Below are 15345 nucleotides of genomic sequence, written 5' to 3'. Positions count from 1 at the left end.
CCAGGTCCGACGGGAGCCTGAGGCCGCCCTGGGTCTGGTTTGCTCGGTCTTTGCGCTGGCAGATGTGGCCATAAACGTGTAGCCTCTTCTGAAAGGGAGCGAGAGGCCTTGGCGGGCACTTACGGTGACATAAACCAGAGTTTACTTTTCCTTTAGGAAGTATTACTGAAGCGGGCAGCTGACCTCGTGGAAGCCCTGTACGGAATGCCCCACAACAACCAGGTGAGTCAGCGATGGCCTTCGTAGGCTCCCCCTCGGGCACCCTTTGGTACAGGGGCATTTGGCACCAGCCGCCTGATGGGCAGTAAGGAGAGCCCTTCCCCTTCCCCTCTGTTTTCTCTCTATGGCCAGTTTAACTGTCAGGAAGGACGGTCGAGCATAGGGTGCCAAAAGCAGAACCGATCATTAAGGCTAGAGGATAACCTTGAACTTAGTCCAAAACATACTGTGGCTAATGGGAAGTCATAAGGAAGTTTGCTGAGCCAAGCGAGTGAGAGGATACAGCAGAATTTGTAGCCTCCGGGTAATAGACTCTAGCCACGGTCCCTGGGAAGTTAGTTTTTGTGTCTTACAAAAGCGGCCCCAGCAGCAGAGGATACGTCCTTTCCTTCATCATCCCCGGGGACGCTGGGAGAAGTAGGCCGGGGCGGTGCCGGGAGGTGGTCGCTGTCAGCCTTGGCGTTGGAGGGTTTCGGTTGGAAAGCCGCAGCGTGGTTCCTCGGTGTGCCAGGCCGTGTAAGAGACCTGTCCCGTCCCTGTCCTAGGAGATCATCCTGAAACGAGCAGCCGACATCGCGGAAGCGTTGTACAGCGTGCCGCGCAACCACAACCAGATTCCTGCCCTTGCCAACACTCCAGCACACACTGGCATGATGGGAGTGAACTCCTTCAGCAGCCAGCTCGCGGTGAATGTCTCAGAGACATCACAAGCCAACGATCAAGGTACGGGTTTGGGCCAGGGCGGAGCCCCCGCGGACCCTTGTAGGGATGGGCCTTCTCCCATCGCCGCCCGTGAGGAAGTAGAGTAGTTGAGAAAGCCCGGCCCCCAGCACTTCCTTCCCTCACTTTTCCCGGTTCCCTAGCAGACCGAACAGTGTCAGCTCTAGCATGGCCGTCCAGCAGCGCTGGACTTGTCAGGGGAGCGGAGTCCAAGTCGGGATGGCCTTAGGATTCGTGCTTAATGTAGTTTGCTGAAACATTCTCGGACACGGTCCTCCATCACTTTGCCTTCTAGCTGGTGGATAAAGTAGAGAAGTGCAGTCTCAGTAGCCATCGTCTGTGACGTCGTCTGTGACGTCTGCATGACAGAGCACATGCTAGGTCAAGCTGGAGGGAAGAAGCAGGCCCACCCTCTCGCCCCTCGCTGTTCTGCTCTTGACAACCAAAGTCCTCGTCTGTCCCCGGCCCTTCTGTTAAATATACCGACCACGGGAAGCACTCTCAGCCCTCTCCCTTAGCTTTTCTCCTTAAAACACACGTGGACACTAAGCGTGGCACGGTCCTCCCCCTTCCCCTCCCCGAGATGGCTCGAGCCGACGGCCTCCAGCCACGGTCCCCGGAAAGTGAGTTAGGCCCCTTGGGGTCAGCGGGCTCGCTCCCACTTCTCTTCCCGCTCCCCTTAATGAAATGGGCACCTCCCGGCCCGGCCAGCCAAATACCACCCATTAGAATGAAGCCCCCAACAACCTTTTGAGGCGAGATCCCCGGAACAAACAAGTTTTTGCCTGTCAGCGATGGCATTTGAAGGTCTGGGAGGGCTGAAAGTTCACCCGGTGTGTTGGTACAAACCAGGAACCGAGCCTGTTGATAATTGCTCCTAAAGATAAACGTGAAGGCACCTGACACAATTGGATCGAAGGGAGCTCTGGTTGGCTGTCTCAGCCCGGGGAGAGAGCCGCGGCCTGCTCGCACATGATTTAGGCAGGGTTGGCGTGATAAGGTTATCTTCAGCTCTGAGGGTTGATAGTGCAGTAACAAGGCGGTACGATCAATTAAAAATGTCTACTCGGCGGTGTAGGTTCGCGGGGAAACCCCCCCCAAGTGCGTATTACCAATAATAACGTGATTTTTGTGGGGGGGGTGGCTTTTAACAGTAGGCTACAGCCGCAATACAAGCAGTGTTTCCCCGCGAGGATACGTTCCCAGCAGTACTCCCCAGCAGTCCAATTACAACACAGTCAGCAATAGCATGAATGGATATGGAAATGCCGGCATGCCCAATCTAGGCGTCCCTGGCTCTCCCGGATTTCTAAATGGCTCCTCAGCTAACTCTCCTTACGGCAGTAAGTGTCTGTTTTTGTAACGCATCATCATGCAGATTCATTTTTCCTACCGAATCCCAACACTTGCCTTGTCTTGATTTTTCTATGACGTGAGCTACTGGATAAAAGGAGGGGGTGACTCTGGAGGCTGGACATACAAAAATGGCTCTAAGAAATTGATCTCCCCAATGGGGAGATCCTCAATCTCTACCCAATGGGGTCGCAGAACACCCGACCCGACCCCACCCAACCAAACCAACCAAAGAATTGGGCTGCGCAATTCGGGACCAAAGTCCAACACCAAAGAGTTTGCCTGTTATCCAGAGAGTGGCCAAGCCAAGAAAGTGTCGTGTTTCTCCCCGTTTCCTTTTCTCGATCTCTTAAGAGTCGGGCGAGGCCTTATGTGACTCTCTTTGTCCGTGTTTGCCGCGCACAGACCCCAAGCTGAGTCCTGATTCTCTTTGCTTTGTTGCAGTAGTACCGTCAAGCCCTACCATGGCAGCCTCTTCGGTCACCCTCCCTTCAAACTGTAGCAGTACCCACGGCATTTTCTCATTCTCACCTGCCAATGTCATCTCTGCAGTGAAACAAAAGAGCGCCTTCGCTCCAGTTGTCAGGCCCCAAGCTTCTCCTCCGCCATCGTGCACCAGCGCAAACGGGAACGGGCTCCAAGGTGAGTGGGGGCTCTCGGAGACGGCTCCGTGGGGGGGGAGGGCTCGGCTTCTTCACTCATGGGTGACTGGGGCGGCGTGGCCACGCTGGGGGTCAGGCGGACAGAGCGGCCGACGGGGGGTGTCTAACACTGGCCACCTCCGGGCTCCCGGAGTCGGAGCGAACGATGCCGCTCCTGGAAGTTTTAAATCTTCTGTTTGGAAACAAAGCTGGATCTGTCCCTGAGCTGTGACCATCGGGAGAGAGCTGGAGCGGAGGCCGTCGTGGCCTCGTTTTTCAGATGGGGAGACTGAGGCTTGCCCAAGGTCACACAGGTTGTAAGTGAGGAGGCGGGGCTGAGCCCAGGTCGTCTGAGTCTCAGTCTGACCCTCGTTGCCCGGAGTCCTTGCATCCTCTGCTCCCTCGCCTACTGTGCTGTAGGAGAAGGACTCGAGGTTCCCATCTCCCCTCTGACTACCTGTGACCTCTGATGTGTCTTTCATCTCTATTATCTAGATAATAGAGATCTGCATAGGTCTCCAATCCTCTGACCCCTTCTAGCTGTGTGACTTTGGGCAAGTCACGGACACCCATAAAATGAGGACATTGGACTCAATGATTTCTTAGCTCTCTTCCATCTCTGTGCTTATTTTAATTCCTATACATATATGTATATATTCATGTATATATGTATATATACACACTTAATCCTTCTGGTTTGTTTTGGGTCAGTGGATGCAAGGTTCTGACTTTTTTTTCTATTAAAACATTTGAAAGATCCCCTGAAGAAAATCAGAGTTGAAGAACAGGTGAGAAAATTCTGGCTGTTAGTTATCAAACAGGCAAATCTGACCCCCCGGCCCAGACATGGCAGGGAAACATCTTGTTTCCAGGGTGCAGGATATCACCAGGCCATCTTGCAGAACCCGGGACGTTCCCAGCCCGGACGATTCCGTGGTCCGATATCTCCCCCTCCCAGGTCAGGCATTAAGGATTGGTTTCAGTGTGGCCATCTTAAGCAGATGAGATTAGAAAGGGGAATATGACCCTGGCCGTGGGCTATCTACCGCCAGTTGTGTCCAGTTTGACAGAGGACTGGCCGGGGGCAAGCTAGAAAGTGACACTTTCCTGATTCCGGCACAGCCAACAGCTCTCCCAGTTTCATCCCTTTGCCCTCTCTGAAGAGCAGTCAGGAGCCAGAAGTCTTTTCCCCATCCCCCAAATCAAATTACTCCGGTTGCCATTATTTACGTGGCCACTGAAATATGTGGAAGATCAGTTTTCATGGCATCAGAGACAAGGCTGAAGAGGGGCCCTCTCTGCCCATAGACAGGGAAGTGTGTGCGGTGATTGGTCCAGAAGGTCAAGCGTGCGGTCCCCTGGTCACATCTGTCATCATCCCCAACAGCGGACAGTCTAGGAGGGCCCAGAGCTTAGCCAGACTCCTCCTCCTCTCCTCTTCTCTCAGAAGGGAAGCAAATCCCCGAAGCCAGATCAGTGACCCCACAGATCCGGGTGCCCTAGGGTTGCCTCGCTGACCCACTTGTGGGGTTTATCAGGTGCCAATGGGTATCCTTTTTCTTCTGTAAAAGGGAACTTTAGCCGGGAAGGCCTGGGCATTCCTGACTGGCTAGGATGGCCCACGCCATCAGCTCCGTCCCGGGTTTGCCATTTCAAGGTTGCATTTAAGATGGGCTCAAGTGGCAGCTGTACGATTCAGGCTGGATTTAGGTGACAGCTGGGAGGGAGGTCGTGGCCAGCCCTTCCTTCTCTCTCAGAACGGTTCCCATGCTCCCAGCTCCGCTCTTGCCTCCCCTGCCATGGCCTCATCCCTTTATGGAATGCACCATGTTTAACGGGCATTTGCTACGGGTTGCCTGCAGCCCCCGTGTCAGGGCTCCCTGGCAAACGCAGAGAATTCCGGCGTCGCTATTTTCATCTTCGCCGAGCCCTTAGTGACAAGTGACATCATCGGAACCCTCTTGGAATGTGCTCCTCCAAGTGGAAATCCAATCTGACCTGACTGTCACTTTCCAGGACACTCTTAGAGCTAGAGACAGAGAGAGAGAGAGAGAGAGAGAGAGAGAGAGAGAGAGAGAGAGAGAGGGGATAGGAAGGAAGGAAGAAAGAACAAAGAAACAAAGAAACAAAGAGAAAGGAAGGGAGAGAAAAAGAGAAAAGAAAGAAAAAGAAAGGAAAGTGAAGGAAGGAAAGAAGGGAAAGAAACAAAGAAAGGAAGGAAGGAAGAGAGAGAAAGAGAGACAGAAAAGACACAGAGAGAAAAGAAATAAAGGAAAGAAGAAAGAAAAAAGAAAGCAGGAAGGAAGGAAAGAAGAAAAAAAGAAAGGAAGGAAGAGAAAGACAAACATTGAGAGAGAGAGAAAAGAAAGCATTCTGAAAAGCAGGGAAGAGGGCTTTGAAAGGATCCAGCTTTCCCAGGGCCTGCTAGAAGCTCAGGAAAGCTTCCTGGAGGTCAGGAGTCAGGCTTCAGAGTCTGTCCTAGCTCTGTGACAGGCAGCCCCTCACCTCATCCCTTCCTCACCACCTTAGTGCTTGCTGATGAGATCACATCAGGAGTGTGTACATACACGACTTGTAACGGTGAGTCTGAAATAAATTAATATTGTTGAAATTAATGAACTGAGAAATTGAAGCCCACATCGCTACACGAACAAGTGTATTAATATCTGTTATGCATAAATTAATGAGAAATATCATTCTGACAAAAATTAAACCGCACCGAAGTTAAGACACTCTAAATTACATTCCTACCAAGCGGTTAACTCGAAAGAATCAGGGCCACTTGGCATTTCGGTCTGTAAGTGTTTGTTTATTTAAGACAGGGAGAGACAGAGACAGAGACAGAGAGACAGAGAAAGGCAGAGAGACACAGAGACAGAGAAAAAAAGAAACAGAGAGATATACATACACACAGAGACAGAGACAAACACACACACGTACACAGAGACAAAGAGAGAAACAGATATATACATGCACACAAAGAGACAGAGAGAGACAGAGACAGAGACACACAGAGAAAGGTAGAGAGAGAGAAAGGCAGAGAGAGACAGAGACAGAGACACACAGAGAAAGGCAGAGAGACAAAGAGACAGAGACAAAGACAGAAACAGAGATATACATACACACACAGACAGAGAGAGACAGAGACAGAAAGGCAGAGAGACACAGAGACAGAGAAAAAAAGAAACAGAGATATACATACACATAGACAGAGACAGAGAGAAAGAGAAAGGCAAAGGGGCACAGAGACACAGAAAAAAAAAGAAATAGAGAGATATACATATACACACAGAGACAGAGAGAGACAGAGACAGAGACACACAGAGAAAGGCAGAGAGACAGAGAAAGGCAGAGAGACACAGAGACAGAGACAAAGACAGAAACAGAGATATACATACACACACAGACAGAGACAGAAAGGCAGAGAAGGAAGGAAGGAAGGAAAGAAGAAAGAAAAGAAAGGAAGGAAGAGAAAGAGAGATACAGACATTGAGAGAGAGAGAAGAAAAGAAAGCATTTTGAAAAGGTGGGAAGAGGGCACAGAGACACACACAGAGACAGAGAAAGACATATTCATACAGAGACAGACAGACAGACACACACACACAGACAGCGAGAGAGCCCCCGCCCCAGATGCCGCCGTCCCCCTTTCCCACGGGGCCTGTGGCTTCCAAGGCAGGTGGGCCTCGGCCTTGACCCCTGGGGGCCCTTGGTTCAGGAAGCTGAGCGGCCATTATAGGAAGAAAGGACAATTAAGGAACTGTCAGCATGGACTTTTCCACCTCGGGCTGATTTGGGGTCGGGGAGGATGGAGAGAAACTGAGGTCGGGCTGAGTTTTGGGTGGGAAACCTGAGGAGCGTCTGGGCTCGCAGGGCCCAGTAAGCCGGCCTTGTCTGACATTACCAGAAGTGACCGTGTTGTTTCTCAGCTGTCAACAGAGGCCGTCCCCGGGGAGTCTGGGCCTCTGTTTGCCATTAACAGGACGCTAACAGAAATGTCACACATGTGGGAGGAAGCGGGAGGCCCGCACCCCGAAATGTCAGCCTCGTCTGAGTTAGAGAGAAGCCTTTGGGGGCCACAGTCCCGGAAGGGCCTTCCCCGGACTCCCCCACAGCCTGTGCACAGCCCCTGCAAGAGACCCTGTCCTCCGCTGTCCCTCGACCTCCCATCTCCTTCCTAAATGGATACTTAGTGATGACAATAAGGCTGAAGGCTCAGATAGCTGAAGTGCTTTAAGGTTTCCAAAGCACTTTACAGATAATTAGCTCGCCAGAGTCTCCAATAGCTCTGCCAGGCAGGTACTGTTATTATTCCCACGATGGGGTGAGCTCGCTGGCTAGGGGAGGATTAAGGGACTCGCCTGGCGCCCAACAGCTGGCGTCCAGAGGCCCGGCATCCTGCCCGGCATGGAGGGGGGCTGTCCTGGTACCCCCACACTGGCCTGGTGCGGCAGAATGGGGCCGTGCCCCCAAGCCCCTCGGAGGGTCCCCGCTTCCTCCGGGCCTCTCCCATAATGACGCCGTGTGCCTTTGTCTCTTGTCTGTCTCTCTTTCAGCTATGTCTGGGCTCGTTGTCCCTCCCATGTAAGGTCACTTTTGTTTACCTACGTAGCATCAAGCATCGAAGGACGGGCTTCAGGGGACAAGTTTAGTATATTACGACATGCTGATGGAAACGGCATCTTCAAGACAAATCAGCACCGATTGAAATGCTACAGAAAAAAAAAAAAGACTTTGTTTAAAGATTTTATTTAAACTCTTAAGAATCGACATGCAAACAACCTACTTCTTCATGAACAATTCCATTTATTGACTGAACTTTTCTCATCTTTTCACATTTCTGAGTTCTGAAGAATAAGGAGAAAAACACAAAACAAAGCAACCCCTATTTTGTATAAAGTTTCCGATTCCGTCTTGGCTCTGTCTCGTACTTGCTCTGTGTGGGGAGAAACTTTGTGGATGCACCATTCGGGGTTCTCATGAAACACTGACGAAAAACGCCTCAGAACATTTTGCTGTCCTCATCACTCGATTCACAATGGTTGTGTAGCTCTATAATGTGAAATATTTTTTTGTGGTGAAAAAAGGGGGCCAAGGAGGTATGAGCCATCAAACTGGAAAATGAACGAAATGGATGACGATACGATTAGGAGAAATTGGGGGTGGCAGGGAGGGGGGTTTGTCATTAACTTCATCTTAATGAAATGAAATGAAACTTTGTAACTTATTGTAGTTAGCGATTGTAACTTTGATATTGAACTTTCTTGCCTTTGATGAGCACACTGACAGAGAACAAAGGGCCACTGTCGTCTGTTGGTTCAAATATACTTCCACTGCTAGAGCTTCCTGTTAAGCGAGTGTGATCTGCCACATTTTTTCAACTTTTGCTAGCCCTGTATAAAACTGTTGCATTCTTAGGCTACTACTGTGGAGTCTGTTTCTTGTACCAGAAAATTGTCCTTTTGACTTCTAGGTCCTTCTTCCCTAATGTGTTTTGTATGTGGTTATAAAATGGTAGACTTTTGTGATTTTGCCAAAGTTGTAGCTAAATATTTATACACTTGTCTTGAATTTTTTTCAAATCCACTTAAATATTTAGAAAAGCACGTCTTATTCCTTATGGGCCTGATAAGGAGTAAAGCCGTCTCCTCCATTGTAACAGTTCCTCTCACGTACACACCTGCAGTCACGAAGGGACTTTATTTTGTAACATATCGATTATAAATATTGTATTTATCTTTGAAATTTTGTACATTGCTTTGCCCATCCTTTGATTTCTTCCCATGTGTATTAGTTTCCTCCTGGCCTGCTATCACGGTGCTGAAGGAACTCAGCATTAAGCCAAGAACAGATGCCCGCTTCCTCAGTCTCCTTTGGAGGGGTCAGTATCTTCACGTTTTAATTTCTGCTGCCGAACTCTTGCTCTCGGTTAGGACTTTCCATCCATTTTTTTTTATTATTATTTTGAGGAAAAGTCAAAATTCATCGTTTATTTTTATATTATTTTTAAGTTATCTGAACAAATAATTTCGGGGAAAAAGTTGTTTGTTGTATAGTCGAAACAAAGTCGTGCCAGCTGGCTGTGATGAATACTCGTAGACTACGTGCATGTGATGCAGCCGCACAGGGGGCTCCCGCCCGGGACTCCCACCTGCGGCTGTCCGAGTTTTTTTCTTTTCTTTTTTTGTAGAATGTAAAAAGTCACTTTTAGCTGCCACCCATGACTTTGCCACATAGCTGAACTGTGTTTACTGGAAAAATTCAGAGGCCTAAAGTTTAAAATAAAATTTACTTCTGATGTTTTAATTCCAATGTTTGCCACATTAACTTCTCTGATGCCTTAAAAGTGGACTTCTCTGACGAATCTCTGTGCTGTTTTATCACGGGCTTACACCACAGTTGTTAACCACAACTTCATTTGGAACGATTTATTGAGTTAAAAAAAAAAAAGCAAAAGCAAAAGCACAAACCCGGTGTCTAGTCCTGTCGCTCCTATGTGTGTCCGTTTCTGCTGCAATATGCACCCTCTTCCCCCTCGCACTCCTTCCTAGCCAGGGTTTCGGAGGAAACCAAGGTCATACATGATTTTTATATATGATTTTTTTTCTTATGGAACATTTTTGTAGTATGACCCAACAGCGATGGCTGGACTTTTTAAACTGGAATGACCTCCTGAATATATTGTGCCTCCTCGTGCCAAATCCATAGTGGTTCTGAAAGGTTGATTTGTTTTTCTTTGCACTAAACGCTTCACAAATGCAGCAGAATTCAAATTTCCAACAACAACAAAAAAAAGGAGGGACTATTTTTTTTTTCGTTCTGGACAAAAATGCACATTTTAGTAACATGTTTACTAAAGGGAGTACAAAAACAAACGAGACAGTACATCGCAGCGTTCCCGTGCACATCACACGTTTCTGCTGTGATCACTCCTAAGGCTTAGCTAAGTGGAAAAGCCTGAGAAGTCACTTTGGAACTGAATTGCCTCAGTTTTATTTTGTCTAAGTAAAGGTTTTGATCTTAAAAAAAAATTAAAAAAAAAAGAGGTCCCGTGTACATGTTGAGAAAGTTTGCCAGTTTTCTCATCACTGCGGCAATCTGTTTGTGTTCTAGATGACTTAGTCAGCGCACCATCGCTTCCTTGTCTCCAAACTGAACGCTTCACTAAATGGTAGATTTTCCTGTTAAAGACCCTACAATAAGATTGTTTTATCTGTACATTTTTTCAGATATTTAACTGTATAAAAATGTTCATTTTACACAATATTTAATTAAAGTATTTCTTGTCTGTGAATTTCACTTTTAGTACTTTTATCTGGTTTTGATTATTACAAATGGCTGACAAAACACCAAGAACCCACCGAGAAACACGTGGGGGTTTCGTCTGTAAAGCCCGGAGCCCAGAGCCGTGCCTGAGCTTAGATAAGATTCAGGGAATGACCTTCCCCAAAGTTATCAGTCCTCCAGTCCTTGTCTTACCTGCCTACCAGACATGCCGTCAATACCGAGGGGAGAGACTTTGCATTCCTCTATATGTCGGCTGTCTCTGTTTTACACGGCAGGATGGAGATGCGCCATATATGCAGATGTCCCTGGGAGCTCTAGAGTATCTCTACTCATTTCTGTAAAAACAAACAGATTCTGTCCACCTGAATTTAAAGCACACTTGGAATGAGAATACCCTAAAAAGATCCAGGGATTCCCGAATCTGAGAGATGGGAAAGAGCTCTGACAACATGGCTCCCCCAGTGTGAGCCCCATGAACAAACTGCTCCAGCTCCTGGAGAGTTGGGCTCTGAACACCCTTGTGGGGCTCCTTGAGTCTTTACTTGCACAGAAAGCATTACACAGTAGAGACCATGCACGACATGGGAGCAAGGGCATGAGGGGAGGGGAGGGGGCCTGTGGGTGACCAGAGCTAGGGTGCAATGGCGAGCTTGGTGTTTGGCTCAGAGGCAGCTTCTCCCCCTTGGAGCTCTGGAGTCACTGCATAAGCCAAGTCGCTCCTGGTGGCCACTCCCCTCTGCATCCATATGGCGGGACCACAGGGCTTCTAATTGACGGGCGGGTGGGTCCTGCGTCCAGCTCCCACAAGTTCTCTGTGCTCCCTCTTCCACTGCCATTTGGAAATTTTTTCCCCATTTTTCACTGAATGAGAGCGATGGGCTCTGCATGTTTTGGCTTGAAGCTCTCTAGCACAGACACATGAGTGTGATCTAAATTAGTGTTCACAAATGTCATCTTAATTACTTGTTCTGCTGAGCAAAACAGGAAACAATTATTCAAAACAGAAAGAGACTTGTGAATACCTTTTCCCCCTCTCTTCTATTCACCATCTCGTCATTGTGAGCCGCTAGCCCCAGAGCAGGCACCCGGGCTGGCTCACCCCCTTCCCCTGACTCAAGGGGGCTCGAAGGGCATCGGGCCCTTCTTCCTCCTGGGTCTGTTTGCCAAGGGAGGGGCCGGACGACGGGCCAGATCCTCCATGGGGGAAACGCCGGTCTCTTTCTGTGGATGGTGGACCCTGGCCGAGTCTGCCCGCCTCTGCCCCGAGAAGAGCCAGAGGGTGAGAAAGTGTGCCAGCCGCGGCCACGGGCCTCTAGAAATTATTTTATCTTTGTGTTTCTAATCACAAGCAAGAAGCGGAGTCTCTAAAAATATCCGCCAATTACTGCGGAGCAGCCTTTTCAAGTCTTTGAAGCTTTTAAAGATTATTCAAAGCACTTGGAATGGGCTTCAATCTAATGCCTCATTTCATTGCATTAAACAGCCTAGTTAATAAAGAATCAATATATTCAAAGGGCAAGGTTATCTTTTGTCTATAAGGGGTGGTGTCATTCTGAACCTTTTATAGTTCAAATGCTGAAAAAGACCTCATGAAATCCATACTCATCAAGTGGGTCAACTAGACCAATAAAAAGGCCCGGGAAGAATGGCTGTCCTGCTTTAAAACAACTCCAGGCCTTATCTACCTCACAGAGAGCTTCCAAATAATCAGTCAGAAAATGTCAATTTCTCATCAGGACAAGAGACCCCGATGATCATTTTTTTCCAGAGAATACATACAATTAAGAGAATGCAGAGGCAGGCCCCCTGATTTGTAGCTTAATATGTCACCAGCAGCCTGTGATGGAGGTCTGAGGAGATAATAAGGGCTGTTGATAACTGAAGTGTCGATATGCCAAAGAAGGATTTTTGAATGTGAGCTCTTGTGCTGTCCCCCTCCTCGGCCCGATCCCGGGGCCTGATAACCGGGCATCTGCCAACCGACACCACATGTTGGTCCTCACAATTAATGTACTGAATAAATCGCACAAAAGGGTTCGGAGGCTTTATGCTCGTTGAGACAATTCCCTGTTTTACCCTTCAAGGATTTCTTTTATGTTTGAATAAGGTTGCTTTTAATGAAACTTAAACTCATCAGAGGAAATCAAAAACCTCAAATCAGATTACGCATTGATTTTTTTTTTGGTCGTTTGTCATCGCCCGATGTGCTGCCATAAGTTTCACAGGGGAAAAGAAAAAAGGCAAAGTCCCGAGCGTTGGGGGAGAGCTTGGGGGGACGCCCCGCCGGGAGAGGCGGGAGAGGCGGGTGCTTCCCAGGTCTCCACTGGGCCGTGCTGGGGTCCTGCCGAAGCGACGGCCAGGCCCCGGGCGGCCTCTCGGATGGCGATGTCCTCGTCGATGTCCACGGTGATGGCCCTAAGCGACCGGGCCGTTCGGTCAGAACCTGTGCAGAGACTGTTCCCCCGGGTCACTTTACCAGTGCTTCTTGGGGGGTAAATATCAGCCTTAGTCTGATGACATGCAAGAAACTACGTTCCTCTTCTGTGAAGAAATGGATGGTTGTTTCCCAAAAGCCTAATTCAAATATTCATTCCCTATTTATTGGACTCTCTATGCCCTTACACTGGGTCTTGTGGAACTGCCAAGGGTCAGTCTGGGCGGCCAGGGGTGGACTTGGGGCCATTGCTCTATGAAGCAGAGGGTGCCACAGGCCTGTGAGGTGTCCAGCGCCATGGGAGTTTCTGCAAGGTTATTGGGAGTGGGGAAGGGGGACTTGGGGGAGACTCTCACAAACTTCCTGCAGGGTCGGTCTGAAGCAACTGACTCAAAGACAGCTGGGCTGTAAAGAAGCTTTCCAGTGTAAGAGTTTACATTTTCTGAGGTCAGGAAGCGCCCAAGTTAAGGGAACTTAGAATGTCAAAGTTGGAAGAGACAGTGGAGACCTTTGGGCCAACTCCTTTACAGGAGAATCTGGGCCCCGACATGAAGAAACTCCACAAAATTTGTCTAGAGCCAGTGGTAAAACTGGGGCCTTTGGGCTAACTCCTTTACAGGAGAATCTGGGCCCAAAGATGAAGAAACTCCTCAAAATTTGCCTAGAGCCAATGGTAAAACTGAGGCCCCCCTCTTTGCTTTTTTCTACCACAACATGGGAAATCTAGAATTCCAAAGGGACATTGGGTGCTGCTTTAATGCACAGCTGGGAATTTTCTCTACCAGATAGGCTTGAAGTTGGTTTTAGAAATAATCTTGGGATGGATTCAGGTTTATAAGAACCAAAAACCATTCCTCCAATGGATAATTGGGGCAAGGCTATGAAGAGGAACTTCTCAAGAGAAGAAACCCCCTTTTGCCATAAGAAAAAAGTGCTTCAATCACTAATAAATAGAAAAATGCAAATTAAAGCAATTTTACCGCACACCCACCAGCTTGACAGAAATAATAGAAAAATGGAAAATGACCAGTAGGGGAGGGTCTGGGAGAAGACAGGCACATTGGGGTACTGTGGCAGACCTGCGCATGGGTGCAGTCTTCTGGAAAGCAATTTGGAATTACACACAAAAGTTACTAAACAGTGAATGTTTGACCCAGCTACAGCACGGCGAGGCTAGCACCCAAAAGAGACCAACTCTGTGTGTGCATGTACATATGTGGAGACATACACACAATACACAAATATACACACACCATACACATGCATATGTACATGTATTTCTGTATTTACATATGAACGTTTCTACTATGTACACAATATTTATAGCAGCTTTTTTATAGAGGCAAAGCCCCCTGGAAACTTAGGTCTGTTAATCATTTGTGCACATAAATGAAGTGGAATATTATTGTGCTATAAGAAAGGGGAAAATCACTTCAAAGAGGGAAAGGAAAAGGCCTTTCCAAGCCCCTATCTCATGCCAGACCCTATACTCAGCATTATACAAATATTATTTCATTTAATCCTCACAACAATCCTGTGAGGTAAATGCTGTCGTTATCTCCATTTTTTGTTGGAGAAATTGAGGCAGATGGAAGGGAAATGACTTGTCCAGGATCACACAGCTAGGCAGTGTCTTCCTACTTCCAGTACCCTATTTGCTGGACCAGCCAACTTCAATATTAGAAAAACGAATAGTTTTGAGGACCTTTTGAGCCACTTAAAAATGAAATGAGCAAAACCAGGAAAATAGTGAATACAAAAATAGCAAAAGAACTACTGCTTATTTCCTGCCATAGAGGGCCTGGACTGGGGGTAGGAGCAGACGTTTTTGGATGTAGCCAATGAGGAAATAGGTTTTGCTTGATGAAACACTTTTGTTGTAAACAATTTGCTTTGCTCTTCTCCCTCTCTTTTCAATGGAGTAAGGGGAGAAGGAGAAAAAAATAGCTTTCTGTTCACTAAAAATAAAACTTTGAAAAAATAAAGGCAAATTTGGGGAGAGAACCATGGAAAATTGGGGAAATTTAAAAATGTGCTTTTTTGGTCATGTTCTTTTTATTTAGGAACACAAACTATTTGGTGTGGTGTTCAATTACATTTTACTAATTTTACAAAAAGACAGGAAAGTGACAGTTATGAAGAACTTTAAATGCCAAACTGAGGATTTTCTATATTTGATTCCACAGGTAACAGGGAGTCAGGGCAGAGCAGAAGGAGATGAGCTGCAGACAGACTCTTTAGAAAGATATTCCTTGAGCAGAAGATGGATTGGAGTGGGGTTAGCCTGGAGGGGTGCTGCAATAGGTCTGGTGGGAGATAAAGAGAGCCTGAGCTGGGAGGGGGTAGCCTGGAGAAGGGAACATATGGAAGAAATTTTACAAAGATAGAAATCAAGGATCTGGCCAAGAATTGGATCTCTGGGTGAGAGAGAGGAAAGAGCTGTGAGTGTCACAAAGACCATGGTCTGAGCCACCAGGAAGAATAATAATGAAGGCCAGGGTGGGGAGGAGGGGGAGATGGAGAATAGCTTGTGTCGTAAATGTGTTGACCCTGAGACATCTGTTGGACAATTGGTTGAGTTGTCTGAGAGGCAGTAGTCAGCTAAGTGCTGATTTGGGACCAGATCTCGAGAGATAAGAGAGATAGAGAAAAAGAAAGAAAGAACAAAAAAAAGAAAGAAAGAGGGAAAGA

At 47.7% G+C, this 15345-nt stretch overlaps 1 protein-coding gene across 6 annotated transcripts in view; it reads left to right on the top strand.

Moving 5' to 3' along the window:
• EBF3 (EBF transcription factor 3) overlaps window positions 1-10232 on the top strand; it is a 143310-nt gene extending 133078 nt beyond the window's left edge. For 2 of the 6 annotated variants that reach the window (XM_031957036.1, XM_031957035.1), the window contains exons 12-16: window positions 157-222; window positions 765-942; window positions 2094-2282; window positions 2845-2934; window positions 7490-10232. In XM_031957036.1, the coding sequence (XP_031812896.1) occupies window positions 157-222; window positions 765-942; window positions 2094-2282; window positions 2845-2934; window positions 7490-7521 (555 nt within the window). In that variant the 3' untranslated portion in view covers window positions 7522-10232. Of the gene's footprint in view, window positions 1-156; window positions 223-764; window positions 943-2093; window positions 2283-2736; window positions 2935-7489 lie in introns of all 6 variants that reach the window. The other 4 variants (XM_031957034.1, XM_031957033.1, XM_031957038.1 and 1 more) reach the window with 2 other exon arrangements.
• Window positions 10233-15345: the final 5113 nt, after the last annotated feature.

This window comes from Sarcophilus harrisii, chromosome 2 (genome assembly GCF_902635505.1).
Source record: "Sarcophilus harrisii chromosome 2, mSarHar1.11, whole genome shotgun sequence".
In the NCBI taxonomy this organism is placed as follows: Eukaryota; Metazoa; Chordata; class Mammalia; order Dasyuromorphia; family Dasyuridae; genus Sarcophilus; species Sarcophilus harrisii.
Note: the sequence above shows the minus strand (reverse complement) of the source record. Positions and strands in the feature narration are given on the sequence as shown.